Source organism: Calypte anna, chromosome 1 (genome assembly GCF_003957555.1).
Source record: "Calypte anna isolate BGI_N300 chromosome 1, bCalAnn1_v1.p, whole genome shotgun sequence".
NCBI lineage: Eukaryota > Metazoa > Chordata > Aves > Apodiformes > Trochilidae > Calypte > Calypte anna.
The window spans coordinates 126,080,820-126,107,601 of NC_044244.1; the positions used below are offsets into that span (position 1 = coordinate 126,080,820).

General features: G+C 38.8%; 1 protein-coding gene across 1 annotated transcript in view; it reads left to right on the forward strand.

Annotated features, from left to right (window-relative positions):
• The window catches only part of MID1 (midline 1), a 147,346-nt gene that overhangs the window by 82,260 nt on the left and 38,304 nt on the right, over window positions 1–26,782 (forward strand). The window contains exon 3 of the mRNA XM_030450956.1: window positions 18,217–18,312. Coding sequence (XP_030306816.1) covers window positions 18,217–18,312 — 96 coding nt within the window. The remainder of the gene's footprint in view (window positions 1–18,216; window positions 18,313–26,782) is intronic.

A 26,782-nucleotide genomic window follows, 5' to 3' on the forward strand; every position in this document is an offset into this window, starting at 1 on the left:
TTCTAATTCCCATCTTCTTTCTGCAGACTCAATCTTTCACTTCCCTGACACCTAGTCTCAGTCTCCTTGCCTTCTCAGATCCTTTTCCAGTTGCACATGCTCAGCATCCATGTCCCAAGAGTGTCATTTCCTTGTCTCTACATCTGTATTTATTATGAACCTTTTCCTTTGGTTCCCAGACTGCTTGGATCTCCATGGATGCTCATCTGTCTTAGGTAAGCCATCCCTTCCCCCAGACCAGTGTTCTGCTCAGGGCTCCACCCTCCCTGGTCTCTTGCCCCGGTGGCTCTGCCCTGCAAAGCTTTATTTTCCCAGTCCCAGCTATTTCTCCATCACAGTAATTCCCTAATGTGGATTCTCATGTCACACGTGCTGATCTTAACCTTGTCCTGCTTCTGCTCAGTTTCTTTCTCCCCTCACCTTCTCTTTCAACCATCCCTGCCCCTTTTTCATTCCTGGGGTTCTTAGTATCTATCCTGCTATTTTGCTCTGTCCTTTCCAAGCTGTCTTGTTTGGCTGTACTTCTAAACCACCTGACTCCCAGTCTCCACATCCTTTCCTGAAGTCCCTCTTTCCTCACTCTGCTTTTTTAGCTGCCCATCCTCGTTTCTTCCCAGCTCCCCCTTCCAATCCAGATCCTCCTGGAGCAATTTTTATCCATTGCTAGTCTCCCATGACTTTGTCAAACTCCTTTATCTGTCTCTAATCAAACTAAAGCACTTACTTCATTTCAACTTTCAAATTAAAAAAAAAACAACCAATCAACCAGTCAACTTCTTTGCATTAACTACTGGGAAAGGAACTGAAGGCACAAGAGAAAAAAGCTCTCTGGTTTTAGATCTGGGATCTGACCCTGCCTTGGATTATCAGGTGGGAGAGGTCATTACAAGAATATTGTAATTTGATATTTTGGTAGCCCTGACCTGTGCCTTAATGGTACATGTACAGTCTGCTGAGATGGGAGTCTGGAGCTAGGCGAGCGTGGATGATCTTCAGAGCTTTTAGTTCCAAAACTGTGGTGTACAGCTGTTTTTACAGATCATGCCTGAATTTGGGTGCACTGTCAGCTAGAGGCATATAGCTGTCACAGAAACCTCTTCTGACAAGTTTAAGTCCAGCTTTCAAAACACTGAAGCAAAAGAAAACGACTTTTTATCACTGACAGCAGCGTATTTCCCTTAGTCTGTTTTGTGAAATTAGCTGGTGGTTTTATCTGGCTTTTTCATAATAAAAATGAAATAAAATCAGGCCAAGGAAACACTGTAGCTGGAAAATTTGATCTGGAATAAATCAAGCTTGATAATCCTGTATCTAGAATCAGAGTCTAATAATGGGGAATATCAAATGTGCATAATCATAGGTGAAAATACAATCACTGCCAATATGCTTTAGTATGTGTCAAATATGTTCTGAATAGTTGAGGATAAATTATGACCTCAGCTACGTCTCTGGAAGTTGGGTTACGCTCAACTAATGCCTGAATTTAGCCCTCAGAACTTCTACATTTTAAAACTTGCTGCAGGCAGACATTACAAATTCTCAGCTTTCTAAGACTAATATGACTCTGGTAACTGCAGAATCTGACCTTGTGTGCAAGGGACACCATAACATTTTCAATACTAATTCCTTTATTTCACCCAAGTCTCAGAGTTGAACCAGAAGATAGCCATTAGGGTATCTAAATCCAGCTTCAATGTGCTCATATTTGGGGGGGTGGGGATGGGGGCTCTTTCCTGGATTGTGTTCTAGAGAAGAGCCTGAGCCTAATGGCCATAATGACAGGACTGTATCTTAGTGGGAATACACCACTAGCAAAACATGCCAATTAACAGGGGATGTACTGAGCTGAAATAAATGGTTTTAAGTGCTGATCATCCTGGTGTGAAATTATAAACTCCATTGTTAGTATTAAAATGACTAATTACAACTCTGATAGTTGCACTCAAATTTTTATATCGGTGGGACTGAAGAGAAAATGTTCTCAGCATTTTGCAAGACCTCCAGAGAAAAATGAGGAGCATGCAATTTTTAGCTTGCTTTTTAAATTTTATTTTATTTTATTGCTGCATTATTTCAATACAAAGTGTTATATAGTATTTCTTTCCTCTTCTCCAGTCCTATTTTAAACTGAGTTTCCACAGGATGCCCTAATTACAAGACCCATACTGTATGCCTTCAAAAGAATTAAGGACTTTATTTCAGCTAAGTGGCATTTTTGACTGTGGGGGAAAAAAAAAAGCCAACAAAAAACCCAGCACAATTTAATGGGACAGAGGGCAGCCACATTGTTCAGGGAAAACTTATTAACAAGCTTAAGTTTTATGTAAGGCTTTGTAATTCATTTAGGTGGTGGCTTTCTTTGCAGTTTTCTGAAACTCCATAGTACTAAATTCTCTTAATTTAATTTTACTTCTGTGTAAAGCAATCTACACACATTTTAAGGCTTTTTCTTCCTTTTGCCTTATAGCTTTCATATCAAGCATCCAAATGGTAAAAGCAGGCTTGAATCTGTTCTCTCCATTGATGGGATTTAAAATGAGAGCTCTATGAAACTTCCATGCTGTCACTGCAGCCTGGGAGCACTAAACCAAAACTATCTGGTGCCACTTGCTGACTGAGCAGGTCTTGGAAGAAAAAAGTGGTAATTTTTCTACCCTTGCTTTGAGTGCCCAACCAATGCTGCATGGAGGAAAACAAATCAGATTTTTATTTTTAGTTGAGTGTATGAAACAGTAAATGCTGAAGATGCCTTGGAGTTCCTGTTCTGTTCTATTTATCACCTCCCACAATCACCTTAAAAACGGAATACATCCCTTAATAAGTTACAGCCTCTTTCTCTGTGACAGATTCCAGGAGATGTAGAAAGGGTGTGATGTTTCTTTAATAGTACACTACACAGAAAGTGTATTATTCACTGGAACTTGATATCCTGAATAAGATAAAAATTCAAAGAATATATTAAATTAATAGAACAAGCTATGTAGCCATATTATTCACTCATGGTTTACAACATAATTTAAATAGATTAATCAAATGTACAACAAAATTTGGCACTGAAGGAGCTAAAATTATCAGCGTATTAAGCACATCTGATTTAGCTCACAAGTTTATCAAAATCCTAAAAGCTGATTTTCCTGAAATCTGTCTCCTTGAATATTTGAAACAAAATCTTAAATTCATAGCTTTTTATTGGTTCCTTGCACTTTTATAGAAACACATTACCTTACTTTGTATTTGGATACTATAAGTCTCGTGGTCTGATGAAAGACAAAATAGTATATAACTAAAATTCTAAATTAATATACTTTGTTAAATTATTTTTGTAAAACTTATGTAAGGCTCAATTATCCAACTTAAAAGATCTTCAGATTTTCACAATTTCAGTAAAATTTATGATTTCTGAACATAAGCATCTTAGTTACAGAACTACAGAACAATTTAGTTTGGAGGAGACCTCTGGAGGTTATCTAGTCTAGCCCCCTGCACAATGAGGGCAGGTTGCTTAGGGTTTAACTCCTTTGAATATCTTCAAAGTTAGAATTCCACAGCCTCTTTGGGCAACTTTTTGCAGTATGTGAAAAACTTTAGTGTGACAAAAGCCACCTTTGCTGCAAGAGCATGTGGCCAGCTTGTCTTCACCAAGGACCAGCGGGGGCTTTTCTGCAGTCATCAGGTTGAGCAGCTGTTTTAGCAGTTACTGTGTTTCCTTAAAGAAAATCACCAAGTTGTTCTAGTAGATGCATTTATTTTACAATTATCTCCTTTCTTGCATTCACATTTGCTTTTAGTGGTAGCTTTTCAACCCTGAGTCTCAAAAGCAATTTTGATGTACAACTTTCATTTTGTACCTAAGACATTTCTGAAGGTACCTGTAGGTACCTCTGCAAAATGAAGCAAACCAGACTTTTACTTAGTTTGAAGAGCATCCAGCAAATAAAATGTCATGCATTGGAATCACACCACAGTGCATATTTAGTGATGGGGATGTATGTAGTGTAATGAGGCAACCAGGTGCCACTAATTGCCAGGGAGTGAGCATGAGCTTGTGTCAAGCCCACCTGTGCCCAATTAGGGTGGGCCCCCACTGCGCATGAGCAGGACCGGGGGCCAATAAAAGGTGAGGCCTGAGACACAAGTGGGGCTCACTCCTGAGTTAGCCAGCAGAGAGATCAGTTGCTCTCAGAGCAACAGCACCGATCCAGGCTGGTCAGCCCTGTGGCTATAGGCTTGGAGCACTGTTCATGAGACTCTGCTGGAACACCTGGTTGGACCTTGAAGCACCGTACCCTAAAAGAGGTTCATCTTGCTACAGATGTACAGCCTCAAAGGTCTAGACAGAGCCATCAAGAGCTTCTGGAATCTTGATTTTTCTGACTTGCAATTTCAGAATTACCTTCAGCCACAAAAGATAATTTTTCATAAAGTGTTTCTGAGTTGCTAGGTTTAGAAGTCTCAATTGGGAATGTTTATCCATTAGGTTTTCAATTAATTCAAGTGTTGGACTGTGGCAAGGGCAATATAGCTTTATTATGTCAAACTTATGCATCTTTGAATAATTGCTTTTGTCATCATCAGTAATCATGTATATAGTTTAATATCAATAAGTTTAATATCAAATACACCAATACTACTCTGACAGCAAAGTAATAATTAATCAATATCTTGAGTGCCCAGATTACTTGTCTGCACAAGCATGTGTTACCAGCACATGGGATCTGTGATGAGAAGGACCTTCTTAACTTCACTGGCTTCTGATGAATCTCATTCAAAGCCCACTGCCAGTGCAGCCTTCAGTGGACTTATGGATTAAAGGCATTTGATTTTAGGGAAATTGAATAATCTGTACAAGAAGGATTATAGAGCTTCTCTTTTGTAGAAGTAATTGAAATTCATAGAGGGAAAGTACAAAGCATGCATTATGACTGTTTTATCTCTATTAAGAAAATTGGTTTTATCAATTTTTATTTCATTACATAAATGCATAATTTAAGGCATTTTAAAGCTTCATGTATTTGGTGTTTCGTTTGTTTCTTTCAACTGAAACAAGGTGGTTACTATAGAAACAAAGATATTGCAAGAGTTGAGTTGCTGTTAGCTTTGGGAACAAATACATTATTATAAAAACCAAAACCCCTGAGGTATTGAACTATAAAATAGAATAAGATCCATATTGATTAACAAATCCGGGGAAAGAGCTAATTTTACATTGTGTGTAGAAAAAGACCCACTATGGCAAAAACAAATGAAAAAAGTGGAAGGTAATGGAGCTGTCATTTCAAAATCCAATAGTTTTATCTAAAAACTGAATTTCCCAGGTGTAATTCCCATATCCTGCATGAACAGTTGCAACAAAGCGAAAAGCTTACAGATGCTAACCTGCTTTTCCTGCCACAGTGTAACTGCAAAGTGTAAATGCGTCTGGAAACAGCAGAGCCATTGGGAAAATAGAGCTGCTCTCAACATCAGTTACACAGGAATATATGGCATAGTCCTCCCGACACCCCTTCAGCTATTTGCACAGTTGTTTTCTTGGCCATCTCACAGACTTGCAAAGAGCTGTGTGTGCAGAAATCACCCAGTCAACGCCTCTCACTAAAGGAAAGCCTGGCAGCCTAAAGGTTGGCACGTGTTGACAGGCTTTGCTTTCCAAATTCCTATCCTGGAGATAGGAAAAAGTAGACCAGACTGGTAGGAATTAGAGAAATGTCAGTTCTCCTTTCTCATGCATAGCTTGTTTTTGACTGTCAGTGACCCTGTAGTGTTCTAAATTGGGAAAGCGTTGCATAATTGAAATGAGCTCAAAACTGGGTAAAGGAGCTCAAAATACAGGCATGGAGCCCAGTGAGCTAGAATAAGAGCACAAGCTAACACAGAGGCTGATTTCACTGTATTTGATAAACACACCCATATGCATGTGCACACATGCATACGTACATACACGCAGAGCGACACATTAAAGAATGATTCAGTTATAGATATAGCTCTTTAACTAATAAATATATTTAAGAAATCATCAACCATAGAACATCTGTTTGGAAGAGACATTGAAACGTGATCTGTTTCAGTCTTCTGTGGGAAACAGAGCCTAGATTATGTTATCTAGAGTACCTGTCAAACTGCATCTTGAGAACTTCCAGTGATGAAGACTCTACCTTGACCCTGGGGAGGCTACAGCAAATGATTTGTAAATATTTCTCACATCAGGGTGAAACCTCTCTTGCTGCAACTTGTACCTGTTGCCCTTTGTCTTCTGCATGTGCCTTCTTGTGATGAGAGAGCCTCTGTCCTCTCTGTACTTGCTCTTTAGGGACAGGAATACTGTCATGAGGTCCTTCCTGAGTTTTGTGTTCTGCAGAAAGAAAAGACCTAGTGCCTTCAGTCAAACCTAAGTCTTTCAGTCAAGGAAAAAAATAAAGGAAATTAAAAAGCCATCTTTTCATGGAGTGTTTGAATGTTGAGAGTAGTAAACTAGGACCAACCCACAAACAGTGTTGTGTGACCTTAAAATGCTATTGTCAGTCATTCACAGAAATACCAGAAATGTTCTCTCTCTACCCATTTAGCTTGTTGCACAGCTTATTTTTCCCATGTTACAGAGCCTGTATGAGTAGCTATGCAAATCCATGCTTGTTAGTGTACATTTTATATAGCTAAAGAGGAGCTATTTCTCACAAAGTTAGTAGTCCTGACTCTCATAAAAAACAGATGTAGAAAGTTCAAACCTAAAGTAATGTACTGGGTGAATTAAGTCCATGTCTTTTCTCCAAAGAAAGCTTTCTCTGTGATCAAAATCAAAATTGGTTAATTAAAGGCCCTAGATAATTACTTCCATGGGCTTTACAGTTTTTGTATCTTCCCAAAGTGCCATGAAAATCATATACTTAAATAATCAGCACTGGCTCGTGTTATCAGTCAAAAAGTTTACCAGCTGTGATAGCAGGGAAAACTTCAAAGGCTGTGATAAATCATATGAATAATTTGTTCAGAGGAAGTCTATATAATTTGGTCATGTTATCTAAATGTGTCAAATAAAACATTATGATCTAGCTCTCTCTTTCTCTAGGAGTAATTGGATTTGCACGTATCTCTAAATTGCTAGTATTTTCCCCAGAATGTAGGCATCTACAACTTTTCTTGCCTGGATGCCTGTCATAAATGGTTACAGAAAAGAGGCCAAAGGTATATGGTAGGCTCAGGCAGGTTGGTTCTACATTTTCATACTGCTAGCTCACCTGCTGGGAATGTGATCTGCAGGCCATCTAAGACTAGTTGAGTTATGCATCCCTCATCTAGATGTGCTGGAGTGGATAAGATGAAAGACTCTGAAGTTCTTTGTAAATCATTCAAAGGTAACTTAGAAGGCTTCATTACTCACACACAAGTTTCTTTAGAGGACCATCATTTCTGCATTTGGCATTCTGAAGGAAGAAGAAGTAACAGGAAAATAGCGTTTCAAAATGTCCTTGATTTTTCTTAAGGTTCTAAGGCTTTAAAGAAAGGTTGGGTTATACCTATCACTTGCTGTTCTTATAGAAAAGGCATTGTGGATTCAGGTGTTCTATTCTCTGGTATTCTAAAGTATTTTGTTCTTAATTGGGCATTTATTAAACTGTAGCATATATGTGTACTTAAAAATTGTGCTTTTATGATGCCAGATTTACTAATGTGATGTTGGATGTTTAACGTTGAGGCCAAAGACCTCCTTTTTGACCTTATTTTAGTAGTAAAATGTTCAAAGCCTCTCCCTATTAGAGCATGTAGATCTGATTCTTCTAGTTATCTTATAATGAGAACACATAGATCTTTCCTTAGTGCTCTGCTTTTCACCTGAGAATCTGAAATATTGAAAAAACAAAGAAAGTTCTAACTCAGAAGCTGCAGTAAAAAATAGTGCATTTAAAATTGAAACTATGAGAGATAAGTTTGTGCTGGAGTAGTTTGAAAAATTGCTCATGCTTGAGCAGGAGTTTAAAATCTTACAGGTGCAAGTATTTGGACTTCTATTTACACCTTTTCTTTACTCTAAAAATGTCCTTTGATTTCATATGATGTGAGTTATCACATTGCCAAAGTACAGCAGACACCAGAGTTCTGTGGCACTACTAGGAGTGTATTGGCACAGCCCACTAATTCTTACCATTACAAGTTTTGCCCCAGATAGGCTTTCAAGCTGTGTGTAAGCTGAGGCAAAAAATGGAGAATAATGACTGGAACATAATCATGGGATTTCTAATATTGATGAAGTAGAACTGGCTTGAGTTACGTTTCTGGTTTGGCATGCTTCATGTGATTTATTATCATAGGAACATAATAAAAATAAACTACAAAAGTACTTGCAAAGATACTTTGTTGAGCCAAAATCACTACTTTGAAGTGTCCTCATGCAATTGTTCATATTAGTATGAACAATCCATTAGTTCATACTAATTGACTACTTCATATTAGTAAAATGAAACACATCTGTGATTATCTGCAATGTTGAAATAAGTGAAATACACAATTCTGCTGTGACTACACATGGGACATTTGCTTTTGGCTTGTTGGTTTTTTTTAACCATTCCATATTGTCAAGGGCTGTTAAATAATAATCTGTCTTTGAATTATTTGGGCCTCAAATGATAGTTGGCGTAACATTGAACTGATTATTGCATTTTAATTTGTATGAATGTGCACTCCAGTAGGGACTAAAAAAATAACATCTTAGCAGGGGAAGGAAAGGAATTTCTTCGGGTGCTCCCATGGCTGCAGCACACAGCCCTCACCTCCTGAATGTTTCCTTGAATATCCAAGTTACTTTCAGGCCTTCCACCCAGAAACTTGTGGCACCAAGCACTTCTGGCAAAGCAAGAGCCTGCGACTGGGTTCAAGTACAACTCACGAAAAGTAGCAGGAGGTGAGAGGTGCATTGAGGTAGCAGCTGGGCACGTCAGACTATGACCAAAGAAAAAAGAAGCAAAAAGAGTGGTGAGGGAGATCAGAATGTGTGGGGATGGAGTTGGAGCCAGTGCTGAGGAAAGGGGAGTAAAAGTTTTTGGTGTTGTACATTAAATGACAGATGTTTGTCTGCTAATTCCTTGGTGTACTCTTCTTCCAGTTTTTCAGTTGCAAATATAAAGCAAAAATTATATGTCCTTTCTGTTGTCATTATATTCCCAGTGCGTCAGTGTTTAAATTATGGTCAGACCTGAACCTGGGTTTCCAACCAAAAGCTCCTGTCTTTTTTGATTTTGGACTTTTTGTTGTTGTTCTTGATGAATTTGAAATCTGGAGTTGATCTCTGATGAAGTATTGGCAATAAGGGTTAGGCAGATCAGAACAGAAACTTCACCCACCATAGTATGACAGAAATACAAAACAAAATCTGATTCCAAACCATGATCTGTATCTTGCAATTTATACTCACTGTTTAGTTTAAACTCAGCTCATTACCATCAGGTTTTTTTATAAAAGTCCCTAAGCATATAGTTCTACTATTATTTAATATTATTATCTGGTTATATCCATAGCAACTTGTAAAGTCAAAGACTTAAATACAATAAGAACTCTAGCTGAAGTGAAGGATTATTTTCCTAACTCCTAAATCCAAGATACGATGGTCAAAACTTGGTACAAAGTTTATACAGAAGAATACTGATAAATTATATTATCAGGACAGGTTGACAAATATTTTAGATATATAAGCTTACTTTTCAAAAAAATACTTAAGCCCATGTCTGAACTTGAAAACTGAACTCAAGTTCACCATACCAGATGTATTTTGGGGCATTTACTCAATATAGTATAAGGGTTTAATTTACTGCACAGGAAATCGAGCAAATGAAGAGAAGAAAACACAGAGAGATTTACACTTCTGTCTAGACCAAGCTCTAACTGTGGGTAGGAAGGCAAAGAGTGTGTGTCAGAATGAGCACTAAACTCCACTGGACAGGTGCCAAGTTATTTTTATTTACAAATAACCTCCTGCAGCTGGAGCCTGTTCACTGGAAGGAAAAGGCAGGGCCATCAATGACTTGAGCAATGCAAAACTAGAGCACTCCAGAGTGAACGAAGGAGCTCATAGGGTACCCCTTGGCAAAATCCCGGAGAATTTATAAACACACACACACAAAAAAACCTCAAAACAAAACAAACAAAAAAACCCTTAAAAAGTAATTGTAAATGGTCCTTTGTTTAGTACAATTCACCTTAAGTCAGAGTTGGGTCTTTCTGGTTGACCAGATGGTTGATGCTTGCCTCATGCACCATGCCTCTGGACGGTGGGATCAGCATTTTCCAAGAGCTGCTGTACTCTGGCTTCACTTGGGCTTACTGATGACTCCTAAAATGCTGCCAGAGGAGCAGCTAGGAATATGTTGTGCTCACAGATACACCTGTTCTCTCACTGTAGATGAACTGCACAGAGATGCTCCCGTTTCTTGGATAAATTCCTGCAGTTTAGCCCAACTGCAAGATGCTGCACCAGTTACAGGCAAAGCTCTTGTGTACCCTGGGTGTCCCAGTCCTCCCAGGTGTTCCAGGAGATGGACTTTCAGCTTCATTCTCTGGATGGACAAGTAATATCCTCTGGAGGCCAATCCTTCAAAATACTGTTTGCCATGCTGAGAAAAATCAATGCAGATGGGTGCAGCTGCCTCAAGTGGCAGCTTTGTTACAAGCCAGCAGAAAGAGCTGAATTAGGTTTGCAACAGCTCCACTGGTCTGCTGCCTAACATGGACCAAAGCACCTTGTTGACCTTCTATAATCCTTGCCTATATAACCATCCTTCCTAACCTGCCAGTTTTGCATTGTATTGAATGGCTTTTTATACAGACGTGGTTAGATAAGATGAAATTTTTCAACCGCAAAATGCAGTAATATCTACTGACTGATTAGAAACAGATTCTTTTCCATAATACGACCTCTTAAATAAAATGCAAACTTTCAGAAATGTTAGGCAGACATCTGTAGAAGCCAAGACTTTAATAACACTGCATAAATTGTGGTTCTTCAGATGATCTTTTTGCTTTCTCTTCATATAAATGTCTGTCATTAGTTATGTGCAAACCTCAGAACTTCAGTTTTTGGAATGAGTACTTCCCAGATCTCACTTGCAAAGGATTAGATTAAGCATCTCATGAGCAGGAGTGCTTATTGAAGTCCTGGTTTCAAGTATGTTCCATGTCCTGGGAGGCTGGAAGTGGATGCAGCCAGAATGCTGCAGGACAGCTGTGCAACAGTTCAAGTTCTCCTTAACCCCCTCCATTGCAGTGGATTAGCCCCTAGGGAAAAGAATGAGCTTAGAAACCCTCTAGCTCTCCAAAATAAGTTTTTAATGACACGCTTTAAATGCAGGGTGTCTGGTATTTATTGTGCTCTTTTAACACTTCAGCTTCCGGTCTGACTACTGCATAAAAATAAAAATAAATAAATTGAATATATATTGGGACTTCAAATATATCTACAGCTTTGCAAACCTTTAGTGAGTCATTTATAAGTCCAAGACTGGTTTTGGTTTTTAATTTACTCAAAATACTTAATCTAGTCTTTCTTGATCCTTGAATCCTATTTATTATTCTGGTCCTTTGATTAATGCCTCATAAGAAATAGGGCTGAGCCAACCTCCCAGATCCCAGCCAAGCCAACATAGTCTAATTGGAATGGGAATCTCAGAAAAAAAATACTTGCCCTATACATTCAGTTTTGTTATTGTCTATATTGGAACTTAGTTCTTAAAACATGTTTGAAAACCCTCAGAAATCAAACTGTTTTCTCTATTTAAAAGATAATATTATTTTCTTTCCACTTTTTAATGTCCATTTCGTATTATGATTATGAAAACAACTAAGCAGCGTCAGTTCCATTGTCTGCTGTGCTTGGTAATCATGGGCCCTGCTACAGGCAGAATGGTTTTTAAGTTTATATATTGCACATCAAAGGAAAACTTCTGCTGTAGTGTACATCATCTGGCTCTTGTCCTGTCCTTTTTCCACGGTGGCCCCAGAGCTGATATTTTTCTTATGCTCTGAGGAAGGGGGAAGCAGCAGTGAAGGAAGTCTAAAGAGCGTGGCAGCAAAGCTACTCCCAAGACAAACCAAGGTAGTAATTAAACCAAAGAGAAGAGCAAGGGCTGCAAGTGGCAAGGAGCCATGGTATATTTGAGGGTATGGCTTTGGAGAGAAGTGAGAACACAATTGTAGGTTTTCCCTAGAATACTGTCCTATTCATAATTAGAGATTATGTATGGTCAAGAACATGCAATGCTTGGATTTCCTTTAATTTTCACAATGCTACTTTTTAAGTAAGGGTTGATAAAAAAGTGGCATTCCTATTAAATATGGAAAAAGGCCCATTTAGTTAATGCCATTTAAGTCATTGTTGCTTCAAATGCAGCTATTTTTATTGCACTTTTAGTAGAAATAGGCCTGAACAATTAATTAACAGTGCTGTATCTCATGGGTCTGTCCTTGTGATACACTGTAATCACTTGAGGTAAAATCGTAGTCCCCAGGAGTGTATCAACATCATAGCTGTTATTTCTTCTCACACAGAAATAGAGACTGCAGTTGTCAAGCTCTGCACATTTGAGACTTGAGGTCAATCATTCTTATTAACCGCAAATGTTACCATTTTCTGGCTGGAGAAATGCAGGGTCAAGCGTGTGTATCCTATGGAAGGGTAGTCATCTGTTTCAGGCCAAGAACACAGAATAAAAATTGGCTTAAGTTTTTCCATGTGCACCTGGCATGCCCATTTGAATAAAGAACACCAAAGGAAACATTAAACTCTCATACACCCCGAACCTGGCTTAAGACCACGCTTGATATTCTGGCAGTTCTTCTGGAATTGATTGGCAACTTTTCTGAAAGATTAGACACAAGTCCTGGAGGCAACAAGCCCAGTTCATAGGCTGTGTCACCACGACGAGGTGGAAACGTAACTGGAGCAGACGCAAACATAACTTAATTGAATTAGCAGGAAAAGCAGTTTCAGCAAAGATGTGGTTGCATAGACTTTTTTAGCAATAGGATGTACATTTATGATCTCCATCCAGCCTGCATGTACTAAAGACTGATCTACCATGTCAGCACCATCCTGGTTGCTCTGCTAGCTTGAGTAAGTTTGGGTACAATCACACTTCTGCTTTGTGGTGTTTTATTCCTCATCTCTATTTTACTGCAGTGTAGCTGTACAGCTTAGGGTTACAAGTTTAACCAACCAAATCTGAAAATACGTAACCTCAGTTTCAGTTTGACCATTTGAGATGTTGGGAGGGTGGCTGTGGTTCTCATGAAAGCTATGTAATTCCTTAACCTAATTTCCCTATATACAGCTCTTATAAGCCCTGAGGGCTCTCCCATGTTTTTTTATTTTTAAACCAGGAGGCAGCCTCAAAATATGCCTTACCCTGGTCAGTTCTGCACCAGGAGCAAAGGAAATGCAAACTGCTGTCAATATTTTCTGTCAGAGGGCTTTGATCATGATGGATTTTATGTATATGTGATCAAGGCTAGTGTTATGAATGACTGTTCCTCAGTCAGTTCATCTTAGCAGGTGATAGTTTCAGTGGATTTGTTCTCAAAACCTTTCAGTGAGCACTGAGTGGAAAATACAAATGTGTACTTATACTTAACAATGGCAGGCAAAAGAATTATTTTTAATGAGAAAAACACAGAAAAACACATACTTCATATGGAATTTAAAACCTCATGGTAGCTGATAGCTGTATGTTTTATCTTCTGGCCCTCGGAATAAATATTTTTTATGAATGAGGAGAATGCCTCTGAAAAGAAGATGGCTGGGATGTCACTGTTTGCTTTGCTTTGTTGTAAGGCAGGAGCACATAAGTCAGCATTTTGCTTCCTAAGAAGCTGACATTAATTTATTTTGACAACATTTTCAACCCATATAGTAGCTTAGGACTATGTTTGTGCTACCTTCTTATTTTAGACAAGCAATGCTTTGCGTGAGACTGTTAATTTGGTAAAGGGCATGGGTTCACATTTGGTTTTCATAGACTGATAGATTTAAAGGCCAGAAGAGACCATTATGATCATCTAGTCTGACCTCCCACTTCAATTGGGGCACAAGCCTCACGCAATCTTTACTGCAACAAGATCATGGCTTCACTGGGAACTAGACAGCAGCTTAAAGAAGGCATCCAGTCCTGAGTTGCTTTCCTCTAATTTTTACTATTACTTTTTTCAACTGCAGACTCCAGTCCAGTCCCTGGATCATATAATTTTTTTGGCATGCAGAGTCAAAATAAAACATCACCCTCAACTGTCCTTTTCAATTACATGTCTGGGATTCCATCTACTTGGATTTCTTCCAAGATCATAGGAATATTTATGTTGTGTAGTTGTCAGGCCATGCTAAATGGACAGTAAGCATTCTTTTCTCTTTATACTGGGTATTGTAAAAACAGTTGCAAAGCACGCATGGAATGTCGAGATCTTGGGCTCAGTTTGCATTGATAAGTCAGGAAGCATTCAGCCTGGCTTTTGGTTTTCATGAGCAGTTTGCATCCACTGAGTTAGCATACATGAAGCCTGTTCACAGAGCAAATGCACAGAATCTATTGTCCTTCTTTTAAAACCCAGCTCCTGCATTTCTAAGATCAGTCTTTAATCGAGACAATGACAAAACTGACAGTGATGAAAAGAAGAGAAGAGAAGAGAAGAGAAGAGAAAAGAGAAGAGAAGAGAAGAGAAGAGAAGAGAAGAGAAGAGAAGAGAAGAGAAGAGAAGAGAAGAGAAGGCAGCTGAAAGTGTTTAAGCAATTATGATTTATCTAAAACATTTTTTAAACTACAGTTGCAATTCAGTTCACCTAAGAATGGCAGTAGAAGATTACACAGGATGAAGGCTTATTCTGCCACTCATCATAATGCAAGACCAAATTTCTCCAGCCTTAAAACCTGGCTAAAATTCACTATAGCAGGAATTTTGGTCTGCAGCACTGGATCAATTCTTTAACATGGCCAGAGCTCCAAAACTGAGGTTGAAGTTTTACAGAACCTGGGAATTTTCAGGTGTGGATGTGAAATGAGTATACAGCACTTTGTAAGGTCTTCAAATTAAAGTACTTTTGAAATGTAAAGTCTTTCAGGACCTTTCTGGCTTCCCCTGAATTAAAGAAAATCTGCAGGGCTTGGACTCCACTTCTGGTACATGCTATTATGAGGTAATCAAACCAGTCCCATGATCTGTATGGGAATGGAACTGGGAAAAGAACTGGAGCAAAATATGGCCAAGAGAAAATCTGGGTAAACATGCTGCAATAATTAGTCAAGTCTTATGACCTTTAAAACTTCCAGGTTTGGCCAGTTTTAAGAGCTGCCCTTCAGTACTTGCTCTAGTGAAAATGGAAAGATTGACATCAGTTTCAGAAAGCCGCATTCATATAAACTGATGTTTTTCAAAATTCTCATCCTTCTTGACTTAAAAAGACCCTGATCTCTTGCAACCACACTGCAAGGAATCAAAACTCAAGGCTTCCCAGTTTGAAAGTGACACCGTTGAAGGAGCTAAACCTTCAGGAATGCCTTAACTCTAATTTTTTGTTAGGCAACTCACTTGACTAATAGTTATTCTCCCTTTTTTCCCTTGGGAAATGCAGAGGACATCAAGAGACCTGTGTGAAATCATTATAATATATATAGGTTTACATCTATATTCACTGGATATATAACATTCTATAATTTTGTTCTACATTGAATATTTGAAAATATCCTGGATGTAATAATCTATATGTGTAATCCATAAGTAAATAAATTTCCGTTTCAGAGAAGACCACTTGCTCTTCACATATTAATGGCCTTAATTGGAGACAGGTTCCAGGTTATTTAAAATCCTTGCAGTATTCCATAATAGCTTTAAGAACATTTTTCTTCATGTATGGTTCCCTTCTTCATATGTCTTCACATAGGTTCCAACTGTTAGCATTTATTGTGTCCCGTAGTATATTTGAAATTAGGCAACCTCAATCAAGAATTGGGTTTGTCCTTTAAAATCTTTCAGTATAAAATATTAGAACATGTACAAAATTAATATATGGGTGATAAGAAGGTATATAAATATATATTTGAGAGTATTTGCACATTTGGGCCCCCTGAACAAACTGTTATCTGATCTGGTAACTAAGTATTTTGACTTTGTATGTAGTCTCAGCTCTACAAAGGGATATCTAACAGCACAGCAAACATGCCTTGGCAATTAAGTGGTTGTTCACAGTACATCTTATGGAAATACAAGATATAGCTCAAACTGTTCAATAAAGAATGCTCATTCTTTTTACTCTTTGTTTTAATGGGCTATAAAATAAATGCAGCGTAGAAGGTATTTTTGCAGCCAGAGCTTGTGATACAGCATATGATATGGTTGTGCTAAGGAGAAAATGCCAAAATTATGTACTTGAGATACCCATTGTGCTTTTCAGAAGGGTTATATATGTGAAGCCATCAAAATCCTGTGCTGTCTTTAATGAAACAGGACTGACTGCTCCCCTGGTGTTGCTGGTAAATGCCAAAATATGTAGGGCTCAACAGAGAAATACTTCGTTTGTAGCCGTATATGAGAAGGAGTAAGGAGACTGTGGACACCATAAAGGGAGGGCAAGGAAGAAAGTGTTTGGGAAGAGTATGCCATAGGAGTAACAGCACCAGAAAGCACACACACGTATGTATGGATTAATTGAATGCATTAAGGTGGTTAAGGGTGGAGGAGGAAAAAAAGGATGTTCTCATCTCACATCAGGTGAGTTAACCCTAACTGAAGGGAATTAAGTGATGTAACAGATAAATTGAGGAGGGAACTAAGAGTGTGAAGCCCATTAATAAAAGATGAGGAGGGATTATATTAATAACAGCTCTGCAGAGACACTAGAGCCCTTACAAGGAGAGAAGCACAGGGCTTGGTTCTGGTATTTTTGCTCAGTACTTCTGGGATGCTCAGAGGACAAGGTACAGTTAAAAGGCAGGGACTGTCAGGAACACTAAGCAAGGGAGTAGTGCCACACATTTACATAGATGAATAACTATGAGGAGCAGCTTGCCATGGCAGCAGTCCCTAGGATTTTCCAAATGCAATATATATCCCTCAAGTCATTGAACTAAATGACTGTTTAAGGTCAGGGCTCTTTTTAATGGTTTACTTCTTTTTCTTATTATGCATTTAACTTATAATGTAAAGGGCTTTTTTTATCTCTGTGGAAACCTTGCATTTCATGTAAAACCAAGGACTTCTTTATGGCCATGTACTCCCAGAAGATGGAATTTCATGTGAAGCAGCAACTATAATGGGATGTATAGTAAAAAGCAAGGAGTTGGTAGTTGCATGGTGCACTGCAGTGTTCCTGGTCCTGGAGTAGGTCACAGCCATCACAGACCTCCTCCTCCTCATGCACTTGGATTTCCTTCATATGGAAGTGTAGGGAGGGGAAAAGGGAGGCTGAAACATTTGTCTCTAGATTTAAATCTCACATGTAATTGCTGTACAGTGGCCAGGATATGTCCTCAGAGCTGGAAGCTGGGAAGCACCCCTGGCTCCCACAGTTGCAGATGTTTATCACAGCCCAAAGTAGCTGACGGACACAAGCCACAAGGTCTGCCTCACAAACACTTAGTGAAGGCACATTCTGTGAATAGGTATTTCATTCTAATGTGTAGAAAGAATGGTTTTCTTCAGAATTGTTTAGTAAAAAAGGTAACTACTAAACTGGACAATTGAATCAATTCAATCAGTTCCCCCAGCACCATGAATCCCAAGAAGAAAGTGCTGACCCATCTACTGTGTCCTTACAAGTACAGTCCCAAAAGGTCACATGCTTGGACACTTGAGTTAGCAGCATTCTTTTGAATTCAGATATTAGACTGAAAGCAGGAAATAAGAAATCAAAAAGTGTTCTCAGACAAAATAACCCTGGGGTTTTTGGTGAAATGCTTTTACCTTTGCCTTACTCCTTTCTTTTGACCCAATTAAGATTTGTTGCTTAATCTAGTTTTTAGTAGCTCCTTAAAAACTGTTTTCTAGAATTCACTCTTATCTTAAACTTTTCTGCTCTCTTATCTTACTATATTTGAAGCATAGACAAAACATGTAATGGAGCATATAAAAATGAAAGTCTTATGTTGATGCCTGTGTAATTACAAAATTCAGTAAGGTATATCAGTTTTCCAACAGTTCACCTAAACATTAATTTCTTCAAAATGCTAATGTGTACTTTTCTCTTTTTGACAGCAAAATTTGGAGAGTAACCTCACCAACCTTATTAAGAGGAATACTGAACTGGAAACTCTTTTGGCAAAACTCATTCAGACATGTCAACATGTAGAAGTGAGTACTGACCTCCATGTGAAATACTTGTAAACTTAATTATATTTGCTTCTAGTATTCAGGAACAAAAGTTTAAACAAACAAACAAACCAAAAAAAGAACAGAAGTAAATTAGAAGAGTGGTAAACTGATTTGGAGCTTTTTCACTGATAAGTGTTATTCTCAATACTGGTGACCTTTACGTTCCTACCTGTCCCCTTTTAATTATGATGTGTTTTCATGGTCCCCATCACTGCCAAACTTGAGCACATCACTCACTATCTGTAACATGTTTGTATTTTAGGGTCCTTTGTGAGACGGAGTAATATTTACAGGTGGAAAACTGAGGCAAAGAAATAGTAATGCCCAGATCTAAAATGATGCTTAGGTTTCTATTGGCCATTGTTTTGGTTTTTTTCATTGGACTTAATGTATGGACTCATAAGTCATCCATTAAATATATCTGTTTTCAGAAGAAGGGAGATGCTTACAGGCCTTTGACTTGCCTCAGTTATGTATTCAACTTCGAGTATCACAAAAAAATAGAGCACAGATGCTCAATTTGAGCAATGCTGAATCCATATTTCCCCCAAATCTGGGGTTTTTTTTAGATGGCCCCATGGGGGCTACTGCTCTACATGCAAAATAATCACAGACTAATTCATCCATGAAAGCTGACAAAGGAGGAGATCAGAGTCTAAAATAGACAAGCAAAACTCATATTTTTTACTAGCTGTCATTCTGTAAGATCTTTTTTGTTCCATATAGGACATTCAGGTCAAACAAAACTTGTAAAAGGCAACATGAGTTTATGTTTCTTTCAGTAAATATTATACAAACATCCCCATGTCATCAAACCAGTGCTTTACTCATAGTCAGTCTGAGCCATGAGTCCCAGGTGACACACCAGAGAGAAAACATTTTCACCTCCCTTCCAGGTAAATTGTGGCTGAGAAACCCTGGAAAACTAGGAAAAGCTCAGTATCGTGAGACACACATGCTTTTTGACAGATAAACTGGACTCACTGAGATGCATCAAGTTCAGCATTTGCAGAGCTATCAGTTTTTGTAAGTTCTAAATTTGGTTTAAGGTGTCATGGGAAAGTTAATGGGGTAGGAATCAGAAAAGCTGGTACAGCATAAATACTGCTGATTTAGAGTGAAACAAATTTCAGATATCAATCACAGAGAAAAGGTATTTTCAGTTGAACAGCTAATTACTAGCCAGATTGACAGGGAAAACTTACTTTCTGTCTGAAATATGGTTGAGCTTCCATTTACATCACAATGCTGTTTGTTGACAGGCTTCTGCATGGGACAATTTCACTTCTGACTGCATTGCAGTTCCTGTCCCAGCCTCCTTTATTCAGAGGAGGGTTCAGCCTGTGTTCCTAGCAGACAGACAATGTTAAATAATGATAGTGTTGTGTAGAGCAGGTATTCCTCTTTGAGTACAGTTGCCTATATCTGTGAAAGGAAGCCAGGTTTCTTCATCAGTGCTATCTAGGGAATAGCCCTGGAGAATTTGAGTGAGCAAGGCAGACTTAACCAAAAGCTTCTGAAAAAAAGATACAATTTAAGAGAAAGTTAGATGTGATATACTCTGCTGTAACGTAACCACCTGCTGGCCCTGCAGACAGGCACTGTCATTCTAGAGAAACCTCTTTTTCTTTACAAGAAAGTCACATGGAAATTATTTGTGGAATTCTTTGGCATCTTTTTCAGACTGAAATTGTCACCTCATTAAGCTCAGGAGCAGCTTTTCTTGTGAACAGATTCAAAGTCACATCTAGAAAATCTGGATTTGTTTCAGGGCCTCACTGACTGTGGCAATGGCACGGGGCACAGAAAAAAGGGAAACCAAAATAAAAGCCACCCAAAACCCCCAAAGCAATGAAACCCAAACCAAACTAAAGCCAAACCCAAGCAACAACAACAACAAACCCCAAGACTGGTCTTCAAAAGAGATCATCTCATGCATTCCTCTGGGGAGCCTCACTGACTTCATGAGTTTCAACAAAACCATGGAAGTCTGTCCAGTGTCAGATTTGAGGTGAATGTTTGAGATCTTTGTAAAGGGCAGCGATAACGTCAGGCAGAACAACTGCAGTATCAGCTGGAACAACTGCAGTAGGTAATGAGAGACAGAGACAAGGCATATTTTCTTCCTCAGAGCAAAACCTGTGAAGTAGATGGACTTAGGTAGCCAAGAAGGCCAATGGCATCCTGGCCTGTATCAGGAACAGCGTGGCCAGCAGGTCCAAGGAAGTGATTCTGCCCCTGTACTCAGCCCTGGTGAGGCCACACCTCGAGTACTGTGTCCAGTTCTGGGCCCCTCAGTTCAGGAAGGAGATTGAGGTCCTGGAGCAGGTCCAAAGGAGGGCAACTAGGCTGGTGAAGGGACTCAAGCACAGATCCTATGAGGAGAGGCTGAGGGAGTTGGAGCTGCTCAGCCTGGAGAAGAGGAGGCTCAGGGGAGACCTCATCACTCTCTACAGCTCCCTGAAAGGAGGGTGTAGCCAGGGGGGGGTTGGTCTCTTTTCCCAGGCAACTCTCAGCAAGACAAGAGGACACGGTCTCAAGTTGTGCCAGGGAAGGTTTAGGTTGGATATTAGAAAGAATTTCTTTAGAGAGAGGGTGATCAGACATTGGAATGGGCTGCCCAGGGAAGTAGTGGATTCTCCGTCCTTGGAGATATTTAAAAAGAGACTGGATGTGGCACTCAGTGCCATGGTCTGGTAGCTGCGGGGGTAGTGGATCAAGGGTTTGACTTGATGATCTCTGAGGTCCCTTCCAACCCAGCCAATTCTATGATTCTATGACCCACGACAGGATAAGACCTCTTCTTCATTAATGGCCTATATCCAAGATGGGCTAGATCTGGAACATTTAAAATTGCTTCTCCATCTTCCTCTGCAATTCCACAATGTATTACATCTCCAAGGTTTACTATTACAAAATAATCCATCTTATTCAACTGGTAACAGATGCTCTACTCTCTCTGGAGTCCTGCTTTAGAAAATTTCTCTGTAGACATAAAGCAATAGCAGTAAAGTTGGTAATGAATTCCTACCACGTTTTATTCATCAAATTAGTCTAATTAGCATTTAAATTAGCTAAATATTAGGAAATGAGCTTGAGTCAAAACCCTGGACCTAGGCCGCACTGGAAATCAGGCAAATGGGGGTATGGAAGTAAACTTTAAAGCTATCTCTGTTTCTCAGAGCTCGATGAAATCTTCAGGTATGTGAGTATTTCCAGAAGCTGTGGCTTGAAAGATTTTTTTAAAAGTCGGTATGCTGTCTTTCTTTGTGCTTCTTTGTGACAGAAATTCACCCCAAATCAGGAACCTGAATAAAGGGGACAGTATATTGGTTGTAATATTAATGTTACAGATTTAAGATTTCAAAATATTAGAATAAGTTTTCAATTACTGTATTAGTGTTGCCCTATAAGCTCACTCAAAGGTTGAAACTGAGCAGGTGACTAATTGTATTGGAAATGTGTTTCAATTTTTGGTGCAATATATTACAGGTAATGAAGAAAAATATATTGTATGCAATTTATAAACATGTAAAACTAGAAACAGTACACTTAACAACCTTATGTTACATACTTTGATTTTCCTTACCTAATTTTAAAACACCTGATAATGTTAACTCAGTGTCTATTTAGATTTTTAAGAGCTTAAAAGCAGCTAGGAAAAAAAAAAAAAAAGAAGAAAGAAGCTCTGGGTTTCACACATAATTTGAACTTTGAAAAACAAGGAAGGAGAGGAAATTATTATTCCTTTTGTTAATGTTATTGAGTTTTTACTAAGAAGTATATAGAATTTTAAAAAATGTTAATTAATATTCAATTGTAGACATAAACAGTAACAATTCTTAAAGCCTTTGTCATGTCATAAACCAAAATTTCAATTTTACATGAAAAATTAATTGGCTTTCGATGTGGAGCAGAAGCTGATGTTCTTGCAAATGAACAGCAAACAGGCTTCATGATTTTGAATAAATGAATCCTCACCAGCCAAACCAAATGCTGTCCCAGAGCCACTGTTTCTCATCAATGAAGGGAGCTGTCAATGGCTTCCCAGCAACTGCCTTCACTGCATATTAATTACCCACCCATACATCCTTCACATCAGGCAATTATAACTTCAGCAATAGCAAAGGCCTAATCCAAATCTCTCCTCTGTTCTTTAAACTAATGTTTATTCCCTTCTGAAAAAGATTTATCTTCCCTTTTCACTCCCATGAGCAGGAGAGGGCTGGTTGGGTTGTTCAGTATCTGGAAGCTGGATGCCTTCCAGCCACTGCAGAGAGGGGATCTGAGGCTGCCTTTTGTCACAGCAACAGAAGCATAAATCTTGCCTATTTTTAGATAGAGCTTATCAATTTATGGCAAGATTTATCCTGATGGGGGTCCTGATCTTAGGGACTCCAGAAGTCAACTTTCAGTCTTGCATTCTTGTGGGTAGTTCTGGGCATATTGGCAGGAAAACTTTTGGGAGTAAATAAAACCAAACTTACACATTTTTACTGCTTTTAGTTCAGCAGATATTATTAAGCATTTTATAATATGAAGAATTTTAATATCTGAATGTCTGGTATCATGCCTAGTATGAAATCAGAGGCTTAGTTTAGAGTACCACTTAAAAAAAAAAATCCCATTTTCTCAAAGAAAACTACACCCTGAAAAGTCAATGCTTAAGACTGTAACATTTCTTTCTGTCCCAAATCTTCCTGTTTCCCTAGGAGTACCCTTGGATACTAGTTTTACTCATCTTTCAGACATATCCCTAACATTTTTTTCATTTGACACTCATCTTCCCATCTTTCCACTCTCTTTTCCTCTGTAATCCCATCTGTCGTTTCGTGGTTTTGCAGAAACCAAGGCTGTTAATCAGGAAAGTTTTGTCTTCCTTCTTTGGTGACAATGACAGGTCTACAACCTCATGGCAGGCTGCTTTCTGGCAGAGCACCCCTTGCCTGGAGCAGTTGGCTGGGTTGTCCCTGGTGATCCAGCTCTGCTCCCCTCAAGGCTGTTTAGGAAGGGTGGCTGTGGCTGCCTTCCCAGGGACAGCTTCCCACTGAATGAAAACCTGATTCGTATGACAAAATTCAGTTTTCTCCACAAACTGAGAAAATTGAATACAAATGGCTACTAATCTGATATGTGTTTATTTGGAGCCCTAGCTCACATCTTTCATGCATCTCATAGTAACTGCAGAAATTGTTTTTCAAATAAAAAAAAACCAACAGCCTGAAGAATTTTATCTTTAAATTCTATGAGCGTTCACCCAAAGAGTGAACCCCATAGTATGTGGCTAAATCATCCAGTGGTCCTTAAAAGTCCATAAAAACACCCATGCGTGTCAGGAGAGCATCTACTTAGTTCTGGAGCTATTATAAGGGGAAGATGTTGGAGGGGGAAAAGAAAGTAATGTAATTATTTATATCAGTCTAGGTACAAGCCCTCTACTTCATCTGAGGGAGAAGAGTTTTTAGCTGGATCCAGTCCCACTGGGTGAAACAAGGCTCCAGTAACTTGCTTTTAATAAATGTGCTACACACATTGCTCGTGTGACTACTTGTAGATACACCTTCCAAAGACAGTATTGTAAAACTGGGGCTTGACAGGCCTAGGATATGGAAATATAGATTAATCCCAGAGTGGTAGCATCCCCATGGTGGTACCAACCTTTTTCCAGGTCTCCCTGCCTCCTGTTGTGTGCTGGAAAGCCATCAGTACACTGGAGACACTGGAGTAGCCTGTGCCAAGCCTCCCCGACCCTGCAGCATTGCCACCCTCCCTTCCTCATCCTCCACCTGCCAGGATATGGGGCTGCATCCTTCTCTGATGAGCTGTGGTTTTGCCAGCTGTGTGCAGCTCTGGATTTAGAGGCTTCTCAGTTGAATCAAGGAAGGATTTAATGCTCTAAGGGCTTAGGTTCTCCCCTTGGTTTTAGTGTCACAGGTTTGGCTGGCTGACAAAGTTTTGTGTCACAGCAAATTTGCTTCTTTGTCATAGTTTCCAAGGCACATTGCTGTTGTGAATATGTGAGGCTTCTGCAAATGTGTTTCAGATCATGACGTTAATTGGCATAAGGCACAAATCTGAGCATGAGCCTTTTTTGCCTGTTACTTTTCTTCCAAGCAATTGGAGTTTTGTTTCTGGACTTTTTTCTCATTTCTTTGAGGAAATATATGATTAAACGTCTGTTATGTAGTCAATAGCATGAAGCTTCTCTCATCTGTTAGGCAGAAACATAATCTGAACTCAGCTGGAGGAAAAATAGGAGCAATTATCTAGGGGGGAGGGGAAAGGAAATAGGTTTTGCTTGTAGACAGCTTTATAACATCTGTATCTCAGTCTCTCTGTTTGTTTTGTTTTGTTTTCAATTCACCCAAACGTCATAGGAAGCAAATTCTGGACACTGCTGCAAAATCATTTTTGGTTGTATAAAGAAGGAAAGGAATTTTCCTCTAACTGTGTAACCCTTGAACTGCTGCATCCTTCACGTTCTGTTGGTAATGGAGATGCTCAGTTTCCAGCTCACTTCTAAAGATCTGCTGCTGCCTAAATCTCAGCATAACATTCCCAGTAAAAAATTGTTTTTGTGTGTTTAAAACAGTGGGGTTTTTTAGCTCTCTTATATAATCACCTGGAAAAAAACCCCAATATAATATAATATGACATAATATAAAAATAAAGATGGTAGCACCTGGAAAATCCTTCTGAAACCTGGTTTTGTGTGACTGATCAAAAAGAAAAGAGGCAAATTGGAAAATTATAGATAACAAAACATCAAGTTCCTGTTAAGACTTCAGCTCTGGGATAGCTTCTTCAAATTTTACAACAAAATGTTTTAATCAATGTTGGTATAAGATACATCTAGCATTTCTGATTCTTGAGGGACAGCTAAATCAAAACTTGACTTAGTGTGATTCCCTGAGGATACTCAAACAATAAGGAGTCTTTGTGACAGTAAAAAACATAAGTACTCTGTTTTCGGTAAGTTTCATGGTTCTCACTCAATCTTGAGATTTGGGAGCACTTCAATCAAAACCCAAGAAACACAAGAAGATAAAATTATGGAAAAATTATGTGAAAAACCTGAATGTAAATCCTGGTGTCTGAAGTGCAGGGAATGGCCTTCATAGTCATACATAGGTTACTATTTGGAATAAGCAATCTACTTTGCTGGGTGTTTGTTTAGGTAGTAGTAAAGGGGCAATGAGTTAAATATGCATTTACCATCACTGTGAAATACGTGGGGCAGATAACCTGGAAAATAGCTCCACTGAAATTTGCTCTTTCCTCTGCTCTGGTATTTTCCATTTTTAGGAAGATGGTTGTTCAGCAGCTAAATTTATTTGCTACATTAAGTGCTAGAAGAACCTGACTTTTTTTTAGTTGTGAAACAGACAGGAAAATATGACTTGAAGGAAACTGGAAGTTCTTACTCTCAATAAAAGAATCATTAGCAAACTTCAGGATGTGCATAAAACCCAAATGAGGAGTTTAAAGCATTTGCTTCCTAAGACAGTTTCTAACAAAGGAGGGTACAAGAGGCACGTTCTCTATTAACAGCATTTAGGTTAAATACATGGCATGATCTACTTTTGATTTCTAATTACTTGAGTTCTATGTTTAATTTCACTCTCATAGAAGTGTATTTCATTGAATTAAAATCTCATGAAAGCTTTAGTCCTGGGTTAGTCTTAATTTTATATAGAATTAGAGAAAAGAGAAACTGACAACACATGCCGCATGGATTATGGCAATATGGAATATTCATTCAATGATGTCCTAAGTTGCATAACCAGTAGACCCTAGCCTAGTAGTAAAATATTATTTGCATAAAGAATTATTTATTATTGACTATTGCTTTCACAAATTGCTAACTAAATATATAATTTGCCCTATATATATACAACTCCAGCACTCGTGCATACATTTTATGTACAGGTTAGGCACGTGATAGAATACATCAATGCACCTGTTCTGTGACTTCTGGAAACTGGAGTTTACCACGGAATGATCACAGCTGCAAAAGCCCTCTAAGATTACTGAGTCTGAATGTCCATCCAGGAGAAAACAAAAAAATAAAACAAAACAAAACCCACTATGCCTACCGAACCATGCCCTGAAGTGCCGTGACTACTCAGTTTTTTAATACCTTAGAGGATGGTGACTCCACCACCTTCCTGGGCAAGCCCATTCCAGTGCCTGACTGCTTTCAGTGGAGAAATGTTCCAAATATCTCATCAAATCCTTCCCTGGTGCAATTTCAGGCCATTTTCTCTAGTGCTATCATTATTCACTAGGGAGAACCAACCCCCAAGTCCCCACAGCCTCCTTTCAGGTAGTGATAAGGCCTCCCCTCAGCTTCCTCTAAACTAGACAATCCAAGTTCCCTCAGCTGTTCCTCAGAGGTCTTGTTATCTGGACCCTTCACCAGCTTGGTTGCTCTTCTCTGGATTCACTC